Consider the following 14,784-nt stretch of genomic DNA (forward strand, 5'->3'; position numbering starts at 1 on the left):
TGTCAGACTGGTTGCGGTGGTGAACAAAGTAACCATTACAGCAGATATACCTTAACCCAGATGCCACAGAGCGAGAGTCAGGATACAGTCTAGACAGGTCACCAGCTTGACACAGGGCTGATGCAGAGAAACAGACAACCACACACTCATATTCAAACCACACTAACAACAACTGAGAGCCTAGACAGGAAGAACACGCAATCTCCATCCAGAAAGGCCCAGGAGAGGTTTCTTCCCCCCAATGTTAAGAAAAAGCTATTTTGAATTTAAAAGGGATGTAATTCCCCCTCTTTACACTGAGCCAAATTATAATAAAAAAATTTTTGCACTGTGTGCAGTTTATGACAGGGATTTAGTCATTAACTGCGGACAGAGCCGGCAGTCCAGTCTGTGCTAGAGCTGATTTGTCACCCTGCCACACAGATGCTGGATGAGTCACAGGGTGATGAGTTAAAGTCCGCCTGAAAGAAAAAGACTGGCAAACAACAGAAATACTTCAGGACTTTATTCTGTGTGAAAACGGACATGAAGCCTGATTGTATACTTGATTTTTATAGCAGAGATAAATAAAAGTGTCACAATGAAACAACTGCTTGACATTCAAAAAAATACACAAAATGTTTTAAAATATAAACAAAAGGTAAATACACAAAGATCCTCTTAAGAAAAAACAAAGCTGAAAACCAGAAACGCTGTGATGACGAGTGTTTCAGATGAGTAGTGCACCATAAATAAAGATTATAAGGATAATGACTAAAGCCCTTCCACCCTTATTTATTATATTATATTTGGATATTGGGGTTTGTTTTTTTTTTTGCACCTTGTGGTCTTGCTATGAAGTTCAAAAGTGGGATTAATAGTTTAGCAAGTTGTGTCAATCTTACAGTCACAGTTTAAAGTATCAGGAAAGCAGCTCTTATTTCATTTTACTCAACATGGTAACATTTGCTGAAGGCCAACATAGATTCATGTGGGAATACGTTTCACACGTGCAAGCATAAATCGAGCCCAGCTCGAAGGTTACAGCATCACTAACATGAAAACTGAGCATCACATTTTGACATGAGTGCGCATGTATATGTGCATGTATGTATAAATGTTTTTACATTTGATTCTGGTCTCTGCTGAACAACCTCCAAGAATGACCGTTGAATCAGTCAAATTAATTTCACTTCACACTTGATCTACTGACAAACTAAAGCAATTTCCTGATAAAGTGCTGAGTTCAAGTGTGAGACACTAATCTGCAGCCATAACATTAGTAATAAATAGAAGCACCCTGTTTTTGTTAAAATTGGAACTTATGAACAACGGCAAGTCTAATTTTACTGTGTAAGCTGGATGCAGCAAAATCAGACAATAACTGTTGAATCAGAAGAATTCTCTGTTTTCTTTAAGATTTTCTTTACTCTGAATTCCTCACAAAGACTTTCCATCATCTCCATACCCAGAGATAAGACAGAATAACATTTTATGGTGACACTTCATAATTAATTTCTTTGTGAAGTCCCTGGTGTCTGTCCCCCTGTTCACTGACATCACTTGGAAGTCGAGACAGCAGCAGGAGACTCAAAGTTTAGCTGTTCAGGGGTCTGAGATATTTGGATGTGCTGCAGATCATCAGTAAGTTAGTGTGAAGCCTGACTCTTTTATCCTTTATACTTTCTGTAGATCACAAAGCCAACAACAGCAGCAACAATGAGGACACAGGAAACTAACAGGCCAACTATCAGTCCAACAGGTTCATCCTTCTCTGGTCCTCCTGTCGGACCTGCAGGTGAGAAACAGGTGTGAGGTGTCAGCTGTCAGGTAGGTGATGAGTGAAGAACAGAACAGAATCCATTTCCTCTTCAAACTGCTGTCAGACATTATCTACTGCACTCTGATCACATCACTCAGACCAGCTGCTTTCTACAAAGTCTCATCAACAACATCTTTAGAAACAAACATCAACAAGCAGGAAGCAGCTTCACCTCTGATCACACACACACTCAACTCTACTCACTCACCTGGAGGATCAACAACTCTCAGGGTGATGTTGCTGATGAGCTTAAAACCACTTGTTCCTTTCTCAACGACACGACACTCGTATCTTCCAGCGTCATTAATTGTCACATTGTTCAGAATCAAAGACACGTCTCCATCTTTCATCTGTTTGTCCTTTAGATCCACCCGGTCCTTAAAAGATGGATGCTGGCGCACTAAAGTTTTCCTCCCATCCCGATACAAAAAAACATATTCGTCTCCCAGGTCAGCTCTTCTCCACTCCACAGTCTGGATGTTGTTTGGAGCTCGACATGTCAGCGTGACGTTCTGTCCAGACTCAGCTGTGACGTTTTTCTGGTCTGAAAGAGAAACTATACAGAGCAGAGAGGTTAAAGTACAAATGTTCACTTCTACAGCAGACACCAGAACTCTTCTGCTGAGAATTTCCCTTTAACTTCAAAGGTGAATTCCAGAAAAGTTTACTAGTTTAACTGGTGAATTTTCTTTTCCATAGCCCTTAAAAATTTCTTCTATACTGAGGAGGAGTGTGAAGAGTTTCTTAAGGCAGAGAAGCTCATTTAAATTTCAGATCTTAGAGTCTCACAAAAGTTATTCATAGACAGATTACCGTTACTTTCCCGTAAGCACGCTGCGTTACTGCGTTACTAAAACCGTGATATTTTTTTGCGAGAGGGTCTCATGACAGTGACGTAAGCGAGTGCGACGTTCGTGACAACAGCTGTGTGCAGATCAACAATGGATAATATATCGAGTACGGGAGAGAGTATGAGCGTGCAGCGTTTAAAGCGTGGAAGTACTGACCTTACTTTGAGTTTGATTCCATAAAAGTGACAAAAACATTAGCGTCCGCTGTGCGTGGGAATAAAACTTCTTTTTACAGCGAAAAAACCCTAAACTTCCAAGCAAGCACCGAGTGCGCTACGTCGTAATGGGAAATTCACAGAGAAACTCGCGGATTCTTCCACTGAGCGCTGCGGCTCACCTGCACCAGAGTAAACCTCCGCCTACGCCACTCCTGCTTTACAGGTGAAAATAGAGCAAAAGGACCGCTAGTCTTTGATGTTATTTATTTTCTGCTGTGTTTTACTTGCATCTATTTGAAAGACTGAGTGTAAATTTTATGTGCTGGAATGTGCAGAAAATAGGTTTAAATGTTAAACTAATTTCTTCCAGTCAGAGAATGTTGCATATAATTAAATTTTTGCTTGATGCATGAAGTTAAAAGACTAAAACTAATAAAATGAATGTTAAAAAGAAACTTTTCCATTTGATTACATTTTATATGATGGATTAGGCAGAAAGTAGAAGAGTAGAAGATCTATCGCTTTATCACCTATTCAGGTTGTAAATCATGTTTTTAAAAAGTAACTAAGAAACTAATTACTTTTGAAAAAAAGTAATTGTAAAGTAAAGTGAAGTGACGTTGTCAGAGGCTACAATGCACGTGTACCATCATGAATTTAAAACAAGGTTTAATTTAAAACAGAAAAGTGGGAATCATGTGTGGCTGCCATTCACATGTGTTACTGATCATGTGACTCTGAGGGTTTACAGATTTACACTCCTGTGACATAATATCACAGCACAAGAAATGTATATTTTTTGAGCATTATTTATCAAGGCGTTGACATGAACATGACAATTTATATCAACTATGCACTGAACTTTATTTCAGTGATTTGCCACACCTTAGATTAATTAACAAATTAGTCAACAATTTGTCTTCTGAGAGCTAAATTATCTATGATGGCTTACCCAAAAGACCCAGCAATTTAGCCCTCACATTTCGAGTGTATGGGAATACACGCCACACTGAAAGCTAAATATCAGATATTATGTACAGTCATAAATCCATCTGAGAGCAAGACACAGCTTTACTGAATTTAATTTAAAACTATAAACGCAGACAAACCCTAAACAACCTAAAGTTAAAAACTCTGGTTCCAAGACCTGGAGATCATGACGACCACATTCAACTGCTGCTTGTTTGTGTGTCTGTCTGTATTCACCCAAAAAGCTGCCCTGTGGGGCAGAAATTAGATGATTAATTTTGCTGCTGATGACTGTCCCATTTCTTCATCTTCTTCACCGTGAGAAACTCTTACGTTGCATAGTTTAAAAATAGTTTTTAAAAATCATTTGTTTCAGAGCATTTGGCTAAAGCTCAGCCAAGTATGGCCCCGTAGACTGCACTAACATTATTAAAGGCATATCTTTGTTCTAGACTTTGAGCATAATACTCCTCCTTTCTCTCTCTTCTCCCTTTTAGTTCTGCTGAGCTCCCTATGAAGTCCATACTCAACACTATGAATCAACCTCAGCTCATATGTCTACTTCATTTGTGATGAAATAACAGGGAACCAGACCTCACCTGCCCATAAAACTACATGTACAGACAGTCCCCCATCTGAAAATGAGGGACTGTGAATAGAAATCTCTGTAACTCCTAAAGTCTTAATGGAAAACATCTTTAAACACATTTGAAGTAAACACGAACACCAACTAAGGGTTAAAAATCCACATCCCAAATTCCCCCTCAATATTTGATACTTTCTTAACTTGATTTTCATAACTTTTATCTTGAAGGCGCCCATTCCAGGTTTAAGTTGCATTTAATTCTAATTGTACATCTTAGATAATAGAAAGAATTTCTCTTTAAAAAAAATGAAAAAAGTTGTAAATGCTTTCTTACTTATTAAACCCAGATGTTTTAAAATTGGTAGAGACCACAGCTCACCTTGAGAGGCACAAACCAGCAGGCGCACAGAGAGCAGAGTCCAGCCAAGAAACACAACCATTCTCACCCTCCGATAAATGAAATGATGAATGAAAACTAAAGTGCTGAGAAAGCTAAAAATTCTGACTGTGAGGAGTGGGAGGAGTTACGTGGGAACAATGCAGTGGGCGTGGGTGAAAGGCTGTGTTGAGTCAATAAATGAATAGACTAATAAAACACTGATGGCAGAACTACACTGCTTACAGTATTTTGTTAAGTCATTTTAAAACATTTTAATTATACTCATATATAATTTTACAGTCGTTTTAATACATGACTGTTCAGTGGCGTGTTGCTAGGAGACAATCCTGGTCCTGCTCTGTTGAATCCATGTAAGAAAACAAAAATCCAGGCACTGAGAGCGAAATGACTTGTGCCAGTGTGAAAGCTGATGCCGTTGGTCATCAGGTCTCAGTGTGGCAGCTCTGCCTGTGTGTTTCTTACAGTGAGGAAAATCATGCCAATAAAACTACACCAGCGCTCTGAGAGCCATTACACAGCATTTTTTTCGGTTCGATCCCAGGCTGCCTCCTGGCTGCATGCCAAATATCCTTGGGCAAGATACTAACCCCTACTGGTGTTAAGCCTACTGGTGGTGGCCAGAGGGCCTGGTGGCGCCTGTGTCCGGCAGCCTCACCTCTGTCAGTGCGCCCCAGGGCAGCTGTGGCTACAAAGTAGCTTGCCATCGCCAGTGTGTGAATGGGTGAATGACTGAATGTAGTGTGAAGTGCTTTGGGGTCCTTAGGGACTAGAAAAGCGCTATGCAATTGCAGGCCATTTACCGTTTAGGCTTCCTGTCTTTCTCATTGCATTTCCTTTCCCTGCATGCAATTTAGAAACACTTCAATTAGAATAACAATAACCTAAACCACAGACTGAGCAAAGCTGAAAAAATCTGTTACATTATTAAAGTTCAATAGTTAAAACCACCGACTGTTTTTTTATTTTATTTTATATTTAATGTTCTGTGTTTCTTCTTCTTCTTTTTTTTTTACTGGTGGTTAATCCCATCAATAGGACACAAGTTTTCCTTTACAGCTATTGTAGAAAAGCACCAAAAATATTCCGATCTGCAGACAGAACACGCTTAATGAATCATATAATTAGAGGTTAGGTCAGTGTGAGTCAGAACCACCCCAAAGGGTCATATTCACTAGAGATTACCTGGAACCTCCCCATCCACATAAGTGCTTTTACAATTGTCACGGTTCTGGGTGATTTTGACCAAGCATTTTCAGTTTCTTATGTTTTGGCTTGTTTTTGCATTATGGATTATTTTCTGATTCTCTGGTGTTTTGTTGATCATTATTATTAATCTATGTTTCAGCTATTCTTGGTGAGAGATTAATTCTTAGGTTGTGTCTGGTGTTTAGTAAAAGTTTAGTTCAGTGTCAAGTCTGCGTCTCTGTTTCTTGTCTCCTGTTTTATTGTGAAGGTCTAGCTTTGCTCCCCCTGTCTCGTTAACCCTGATGTCTCCCAGCTGTGTCTCCCTCCTGTTTCTCATTCCTGACTTCCTCAGTGTATTTAAGCCCCGTGTTTCTTTGTGTCAGGGTTGTGTTGTACCCTCAGATTTGCTTGTGTGTTTCTGTTCACTGTGCTCTTTGTCAGTTCATGTTTTGTTTCGTCACCAGCAATAAAGTTGAGGTATTAAGTTGCAATTCAGTCTCCGGGTCCTGCGTTTGGATCCTCATCTCCGCCTGCCCGCACACAGAGCCCTGACTGCAATAAACTACTGTACAGTACTTACAGTGCTTGTTTAATAGTACAGGCCTTTATACTCAGCTCCACTCAAAACCACTTCATGGCATTTCACCTCCTGTGCACATTTATAGTTTTTAGTTTTATAGAGGTCAGCACTCCATATTCCCAACACGTGTCTCTGTAGTGTATGAATTCCCAGCCACAACTATAGCTTATCCTTATACCCAGTGATGGGTTTGTCTAGCATAAACCTATTTGCTGGAAAGTTCAAGATAATAAACTGCACAGCAAAGCAAGAAACAAGTAGGCAAAGTTCTTGTGTCACTCGCGCATGAGGGAGAGAACTGGATGAGCGCCAATCCTTCGCTTGACCCCAGTTGCTCTCGTCTGCTTCCTCGTAACACTGCTCTTTATTGAGGTTACATGAATATGCATGAGTTCATTAACATATGATGTCTTACATAGATATACATGTGACCAAAGAGTACCAGTCTGTGCATAGTGTAGGTATGTGTGTGTGGGTTGATATACCGTATATCAGCAAGAGAAGTTACGACCTCTCTCATGATCCTAGGAGGTGGGTGATCTATGCCAGAATACTCTGAAGAGGAGTGAACGCACTCCCCTCTTCACACTACACAGACTTGTTACAGACACCCTAGGATGAGACACTCTTTCAATCTACAAATGATTATATACTTCTAAATGATTATACATTTCTAAATATATATAAATATATATTTCTAAGCATAAATGACAATCCAACAATATGAACCTGACACCCAGTTAACATTTGCCACGACTAACATTATCTGACAACAGTTTACTGAGTCCTGCTGTTGACAGTTCTCAGGACATAACATGTATGTATTCTGTACTAACAATAGACTGAGACGGCAACAAAAGAACATGAAGTAAATGCAGATGTATAAATACACAAATCAACAAATCTTTAAAAACTTGAGTTTGCAGGACACTTTGGAAGAGTAGCTTCTGCTCACATTCATGCAGAACCAACATCTCCCTCTACTGGACGTAAAAAGTACCTCAGGGAGGTTTTAAGTTAACCCATTCATCTTCAGAGAATCCAGAGACGCCCCAGTGCACAAAGGACCAGGCTGCAGACTGTGAATGCTGAAGGTGTTGAAGCCCTCAGGCAGCACTGCAATAAACACAGACTTACAGGTCACTGCAGGAACTCAGCAACACCTCTGAAAATCAGCAGCAGCTAACCCAGCTTATCACTACATGTACACTAGTTACTTTACCAAAAAAGGGAGATTAGTTTGGACTCCTCTTCCTGGTCATCTGTGCTACATGGGTGGGATCGTGTTGTGCTGTCTGGCTCTCACTCGGTCTTGACTGGAGTGTTTCTGGTCCGACACACTGGTTTCCATTGTGGCTTGGGCTTCACTCTAGGCTGCAGCCACTTGGGGTATCTGGGCTTGTATTGGTTCTCATTACCCTAAGTGTGTGATGGTTTTCAGGCTCTGATGATTGCCTGTTGCTGTTTCTGCCAAACACTTAACCCAGGGAGAGTAAAAAAAAAAAAAAAAAAGGGGGGGGGGGGGGGGGGGGATAACTATGTATTAGAAGAATACAAGATAGTTTATGTCTCAACCTGTAGCTGGTGGCACATACGACAATTTGCAACCTTTTTCAATGACAAGAAATACTTGTCTGTGATTTCCTAAGGTTTGTACATTTGTTGTGGGATTAGGACACGCACTAGCATAAACATGTACTATCTCGAAGGAAATGAGCTTTTTATGGGTGGAACCAAATCAATTTCTGGCGTGTCTGTGTATTTGGGGGATCTATTGATTGATATAGCAGCAGGGACCGCCAAGCTCCCAAACATAACTTAGTTTAGTTTTCTCTCTATGAACAACAATAATTTAATGCCAGAGAAATCTGAACGTGATTTCGAACTCTTACTTGGTAGAAGGAAGGAGAAAGAGAGAGAAAACTAAGCATGGTGAAGGGCGAGCAAACAGTTGATTTAACATCCTGATTACCACCATAGGTGTCAACAATCTGACCACAACGGCGAGCCCTAAAATAACCCAACAGGGACTATGACACATGCTTTTATATATGGAAACAGACATATATGAAGAGGAAGGACTGGGTCACTATATGTTGTCACTGCTGATGAGAAACAGCAGATTACTAAGAGCAACAATGGAGGAAACATTTCTACTTTATCTCTGTGAGTAGATTCTCTCTGTTTACATTTCTGTACTTTAACCATCTGCTGTTGATGAGTTATTATGGAGAAGGCACGAAATTTACGTCAGACTGAATTCATCTTAAGAACATCTTGAGGACGAACATGATCAATATTGTGAGTGATCAATGGTCGTGACAATTTGGATATTAATGATCACTGAACTGACTTCACAGCCCAATGTTCGTCGGTGGTGCTAGTTTCAGTCATACCTTATGAGATTGGGAAAACCTGCAGTCAGCTGAGACTGAAGAAGTCACTTGGATGAGCGACGAAAGGTTTCTCCCACTGAAAACGCTTCGTCCAGATGAACAGAATCAACTTTTTTAGATTTTTGAGATATACAGTAATAAATAAGCAATAAAATAAAAAGTAGGCTAAATGAGTGAAGAATGAGTTGTTGCCAGTTTTTATGTATATTACCTTGCTGCCCAACCATATTAGGCAAAATCTTGAGGTGAATGTCATTGTAAATTGGTGCTATATAAACAAAACTGAATCGACAACAAATGGCCAGACATATTGCTGTAACTCAGTATGATTGACCACCTATTGCATCCAAGTTGTGCAGAAGAACATTTCTGACAACCCAACATGTGGAAAGTTAAAGCTGATGTGCCACAGCACCACATGCATTAGAGAACCTTTTGGATTTGGTGAAAGGAGAGCTTTGAATTGTGGACAAGTAGCTGACAAATCTTCAGCTACTGTGTGATGACATCTTGCCAATATAGACTAAATTCTCTGAGGTGAATAAATTTATGCCATGAAGAAGGCAAAAGATGGTTGAAACCAGTACTAGCAAGAAATGTTATATAAAGTATTCATTTAGAATTGGAGATCATTTATGGAGACCAGTTTCTTTCCTTCTGTTTCTTTATCTACATACCGGTATGTTAGTATTTGTGGATATACCCACCCTGCTGCCAGTCCCCTCTGAGACCTCCCCCAAACTGCAGCCTCAATTCACTTTCAAGCTGTCTGCCGCTACCTGCTAGAAATGCTGTCAAACCTGAAGTGAGGCTGTGGTCTCAGTGAGTGAATTGAGCAGTATGATGTCGCCAGTGCCTGCAGACAACTTGTTTGGTAATGCAGCAGCAGTGTGGTGTCCTTTCCTCTGATGTTACGGTAAATGGGTTAGACCAGTCTCACCAATGAGGCAAGCTGTGGCTCAGACTGTCTGTTTAAATTAACCATCTTAAATTAACAATCAATATTCTAATTCAAGATTATTAAATCATTCTCAATACAAGTAAAGCATAAAAATCACTTTCAACTTTAGCAAATAAAACTAAAAGCCTTATTTCAGGAAGTAGAGCAGGTAGCACTATGAGTGTTAAACGCAAACGCAGTTGTTCTGCGTTTGCGTTTAACACTAAGATGATGCATTAATCTGTGTGGAGCATCTATTTTTTCAGTCTGTGATTAACAGGAAACTAGCAGCTGTGCGGTGATCTAGTTTCCTGTTTCTGATGAAAACACTTTAACTGCTCAGGTTTTATTTTTAGGACCGCAGAGTTTTCTTGCACAGTAGCAGCATAAAAAAGAAAAAAAAATCAAGACATTACTTTGTAGTTCTTGGGTGTGTCTGCCCTATAAAATGCTATCCCAGATTCAATACTTTATAACCCAGATGCAACATACCCCTCTTGTCTGTATTTGTTTATGGTACGCCCTCTTTACCCTGCACATTAAAAAAAACACCTATATACGAATGGCATGGATCTCTGCATCTTGATCTCATTGCAGGTCTATCCAAACTTCTCGCTGTACTTTTGGAGGTCTCTTTACTGTGTAGTCCTGTTTCTCCTCACTTCTCTGGTGATGTTGTTGCCTGGATTCTACAGTGCATCGTATCCATCTCTATCTTCTTTTTCTTCAATCTAGTGTCTCCTCTTAATATGTGGTTGCCACATAATAAAAGGAGACACCAGAGTTTAATGTTCCTTGGTTACCTTTAGAAAACTAAATTGTTTTCCTCTCGGTGATTCAGTGAACTGTTTTATTTCTCTTCAGTTCTGATCTTAGTGCTGAGCTGCGCAGCAAATCAAGGTCAGTAACCTTTTTTCATTTATTTATTCCAATTATGTTTAATGATCAAGTCTGTTACTCCTTCTTTCAGTGGGGGTCACTAATGTAAAACTACTGAAATTAGAAATAATTTTGTGGCATTATTTTTAAAAAAGATCAACATAATTTTTATTTTAACCCTCACAGCTCGTCTGACTGTGAGTCCCAGCAGCTCTCAGTTCTTTGAATATGACTTTGTGTCTCTGAGCTGTGAGGAGGACGACAGCTCTGCTGGATGGACTCTGAGGAGAAACACAAGCAAGGAAAACAGGACTCTGTGTGGGGCTGACTGGGGAAAAAAGAATAGTTCTTCCTGTAAAATCACTGATCTCTTTACATGGGACAGTGGAGTTTACTGGTGTGAGTCCAGAGAGGGTCCCATCAGTAACATGGTTAACCTGACAGTCACTGGTAAGCTGAGTGTGTGGAGTTAGTGTTGATGAAGCTGTGTGTAAATGGATGAAATGCTGTAGTTTGTCTCTGTGTTGAGGTGGATCAGTGATCCTGCAGAGTCCTGTCCTCCCTGTGATGGAGGGAGATGACGTCACTCTGCTCTGTGAAACAAAGACCACTCCCTCCAACCTCCCAGCTGCTTTCTTCAAAGATGGCGTCTTCATCGGAAAAGAGCCAATGACCATCCAGCATGTTTCCAGGTCTGATGAAGGCCTCTACAAGTGTGACATCAGCGGTCATGGAGAGTCTCCATCCAGCTGGATCACTGTCACAGGTGACACACTCACCTGTCTGTGTTTCTGCAGCTTTCAACATTCACAATGTGACGACAACTTAATGACTGTGTTTGCTTTATTTTAGACAAACCCACCACCACACCTCCACCTACATCCACACCTCCACCTACATCCACACCTCCTCCTGGTTGCACCTCTTGTGATACATCACTCTCCCCGCCTGTTGTCTCTGTGTTGTCATTCTTTTTAACAGTCTGTGTTGCAGCTCTACTCATTTCAATAATTCTGTTGATAAAACTTTGTGATGTTAGAAAACCTGAAGGTGACACTCGGACCTCTGGATTTGACTCAGGTTTGGTTTTTTCAGAACTATGTAAAAGTATATCAATGACTTTAAACGTGTCATCAAAACTTGCACAGCGTCATACTGCTGTTCCTTTTGGTTTGCTTCAGCTAATCAAGTGGAAGCTATAGAAGACAATCCAATCAGTGACGTCTTATGTGACATCGGACAGAGCAGAGGTGGTGTTCATGTTCTTTGTTTCTACTAATGAACAAATAAATGAATGAAAATGATTATCTGCTCTTCTTCCCTTTTCTGGGAGGCAGTGGGGAGGTAGAGTTCACAGCCCGATCCAGTGGGGAGGTGTGGGAAGCCAGATCAGGCGCCCCCTTCCAGCTCTCCTCTCTGCTCTCTCCTATCTTGTCCCCTTTGTCTTACTTCTCTCTATCACCTTTTCTATCCCTTTAAAGAAGTGAGGCTCCATAAATGCTAAAGAGTCAGGTATTATTTCTCAGTTGCAGTGGATAGATGAACTGTAGGAAACTAAACAGAAGAAAGAAGAAGAGAAATAACAATTTAACATAAACCACAGACACACTCCAGGGCCTGATCAACCCTGGCAGGGCCTCCTTGATGAGGGTGTCTAGTGATAATGGTAAATGGTAAATGGTAAATGGCCTGTATTTATATAGCGCCTTACTAGTCCCTAAGGACCCCAAAGCGCTTTACATATCCAGTCATCCACCCATTCACACACACAATCACACACTGATGATGGCCGAAACACCCGATGAATCCAAGGTCCAGTACTGGCGATGTGTCCCAAATCTTAATATGATAATCTAGATCAGAAATCTAATCCCCCTAAAAATGGCAGATTAGCCTGGGTTAAAGACCGAAAGTTGAGGCACACATCGATGTCTCTGGGCTGCCTTTCCTCAAAACAGCCATTTAAAGCATTATCAGGGACTACAACATCTAGTCCTTTTACTGAATCGAATAAATAAATCACTCAAATAAACAAATAGCTCATCCTTCAGCTACCTTTTGACCGCCAATTGACCTTTGACCTTTCTGTTTACATCATTCTCCTTGTGTCTGTGTGGGTTCTCTCTGGGCGCTCCAGCTTAGTCCCACTGCCTAAGACATACGAGTGAAGTTATTTGGTGATTCTCGAGTGATTGTGATTGAGTGTGGATAGTTTGTCTTGCTAGAGTCTGTTTTGTATCGCATCTTTCACACTAAGCCTGGGATAGTCTCCAGACCCCACTTGAGCATAAAGTGCTAAGTATTTTTTAAACAGGTCGAAAGTAGTTGTTGTGTGTTTGTTGATGAACCATAACAGGGAGTATCTATTGTTTTTAGCCTATGATTAACAGGAAACTAACAGCTCTGTGGATTCCAGTTTCTGATGAAAACACTCCAGTGCGTTTTTATTAATAGACATGAGCCTCCAGAATTTAGTCCATCGTCCTCAGCCTCTCCAGCTTTTTATATACAGATGTAAATTGACTGATACTAAAAAGAACACATAGATATAGATAAAGGACATGAATGATTTTTGTATCTTATTCAAATCAGCCGCAGAGGTAGCTTTCAGGCTGTATAACTTGCATTGATGTCCTCTGTGTGTTTTGTTCCGCAGGGATAAATCGGTATGCACTCTACTCAACAGTGAGGAAAAAAACACCACTTATTCACAAATCGTGAAAGACAAGAGAAAGAAATCAAAGTCAACAGGTGCGGCTTCTCTCCTTTGTCTCTGTCATTGTTCCGAATCAGAACAAGATCCCAGCACGTTGATATTTTAGTCTGTATCAAAAGGACACTGATCAATGGCCATGAGTGCCAGTCACAGAGAGTTGGGGAATGGCTGCAATCACAGCATTGTAAGATGGTGACAGATGTACCCTTAGGCCCTTTTCACATAAATGGTCTCCATGACTTTCTGCTCAAACCAGCTTTCATGTGTACATCCTCACCATTGAAAGAGTGTCCACTGGCCTGTAGCCATATATAGACTGTGACGTTTTGGCATTTGTGCCGGGGCGCTCGATTCTTGGGGCAGACCGGTTTTTGGCGCAGCATATTTTGGGGTTTTGCATCAGCATTGAAAAAGATGAGATGCACTTTCTTTAATTAGTGGAGCAGGAAAAAGAAAACACCAAGAACTGTGTTTAGACCTGTTAAATTGACATAATGATGTTTGTCTTTTCAGAGTTTCCATCAGAGCCAGATGCCATCTCCCCCCTAAAAGATGTAGTCCACCAGTCCAACCACTGCAGTCCAGCTGAGGGTCTTGAATCCGTCCACCCAACACCCCAGATAACAATTACTTGTATAACCGATTAGTAGATAGATAGTAGACGGGGGCGACCGTAGCTCAGGGGATTGGGAAGCGTATCTGTAACCGGAAGGTCGCCGGTTCGATCCCTGGGCTCTCTGTCCTGGTCGTTGTGTCCTTGGGCAAGACACTTTACCCTACTTGCCTACTGGTGTTGGCCAGAGGGGCCGATGGCGCGATATGGCAGCCTCGCTTCTGTCAGTCTGCCCCCGGGCAGGTGTGGCTGCCTCCACCAGTGTGTGAATGTGAGAGTGAATGAATAGTGGCATTGTAAAGCGCTTTGGGTGCCTTGAAAAGCGCTATATAGATCCAATCCATTATTATTATATCTTCTGTTCTTTACATGGAGTTACAGTCACACAACTTTTGTGAGACAAGAAAATCAATTCAACAGTGAAAAAGATTTCTTATTAAAAAAAAAAGACTAAAACAAAAAGCAATAATAATAATTGTCTTTATCACCACAGCACTTCTCTTCACTTTAACCAGACTGTAAACAACATGAACATCATTCAGAAGGTCGACAGTGCACAGAATATATTTAGAACAAACTGGACGTGTCTATTTGTACATTTTGATTCAAGGAAATTGAATTTAAGAGACTTTACTTCAGTTGTTTTTCAAACTAAGCATGCCTCCATAGTATTATATCTTTCGAATTATGCAGCTGCACACATTCATCTT

The 14,784-nt window shown here is 40.7% G+C and overlaps 2 protein-coding genes and 1 long non-coding RNA gene across 4 annotated transcripts; 2 read left to right on the forward strand and 1 right to left on the reverse strand.

Moving 5' to 3' along the window:
* Positions 1-517: 517 nt before the first annotated feature.
* Positions 518-8,001, reverse strand: LOC146673543 (butyrophilin subfamily 2 member A1-like). 2 transcript variants are annotated; one of them, XM_085402028.1, is made up of 4 exons: positions 7,753-8,001; positions 4,745-7,646; positions 2,010-2,357; positions 518-1,771 (listed from the first exon to the last, which is right to left on the reverse strand). In XM_085402028.1, exons 2-4 carry the CDS (start codon positions 4,803-4,805, stop codon positions 1,650-1,652), a joined length of 531 nt encoding a protein of 176 aa, XP_085258154.1. In that variant the 5' UTR covers positions 4,806-7,646; positions 7,753-8,001; the 3' UTR covers positions 518-1,649. The 2 variants fall into 2 exon arrangements, with proteins under 2 accessions (XP_085258154.1, XP_085258153.1); XM_085402027.1 differs by having other exon boundaries at positions 4,745-8,001.
* A 2,851-nt stretch (positions 8,002-10,852) lies between these two features.
* LOC146673544 (Fc receptor-like protein 5) lies at positions 10,853-11,597 on the forward strand (the record flags this gene model as incomplete). The annotated part of the gene is made up of 2 exons (XM_085400967.1): positions 10,853-11,195; positions 11,275-11,597. Coding segments are annotated over 2 exons (666 nt in total), but the record flags the coding sequence as incomplete, so codon positions are not given.
* A 36-nt stretch (positions 11,598-11,633) lies between these two features.
* LOC146673545 (uncharacterized) lies at positions 11,634-14,570 on the forward strand. The gene is made up of 4 exons (XR_014910514.1): positions 11,634-11,825; positions 11,927-11,995; positions 13,402-13,496; positions 13,975-14,570. It is a non-coding gene; the product is annotated as an uncharacterized LOC146673545 (long non-coding RNA).
* The last annotated feature ends 214 nt before the right edge of the window (positions 14,571-14,784 follow it).

The sequence above is a fragment of the Rhamphochromis longiceps genome, linkage group LG3 (genome assembly GCF_057381845.1).
Source record: "Rhamphochromis longiceps isolate RC_006_pf linkage group LG3, R_longiceps_female_GT1.1, whole genome shotgun sequence".
NCBI lineage: Eukaryota > Metazoa > Chordata > Actinopteri > Cichliformes > Cichlidae > Rhamphochromis > Rhamphochromis longiceps.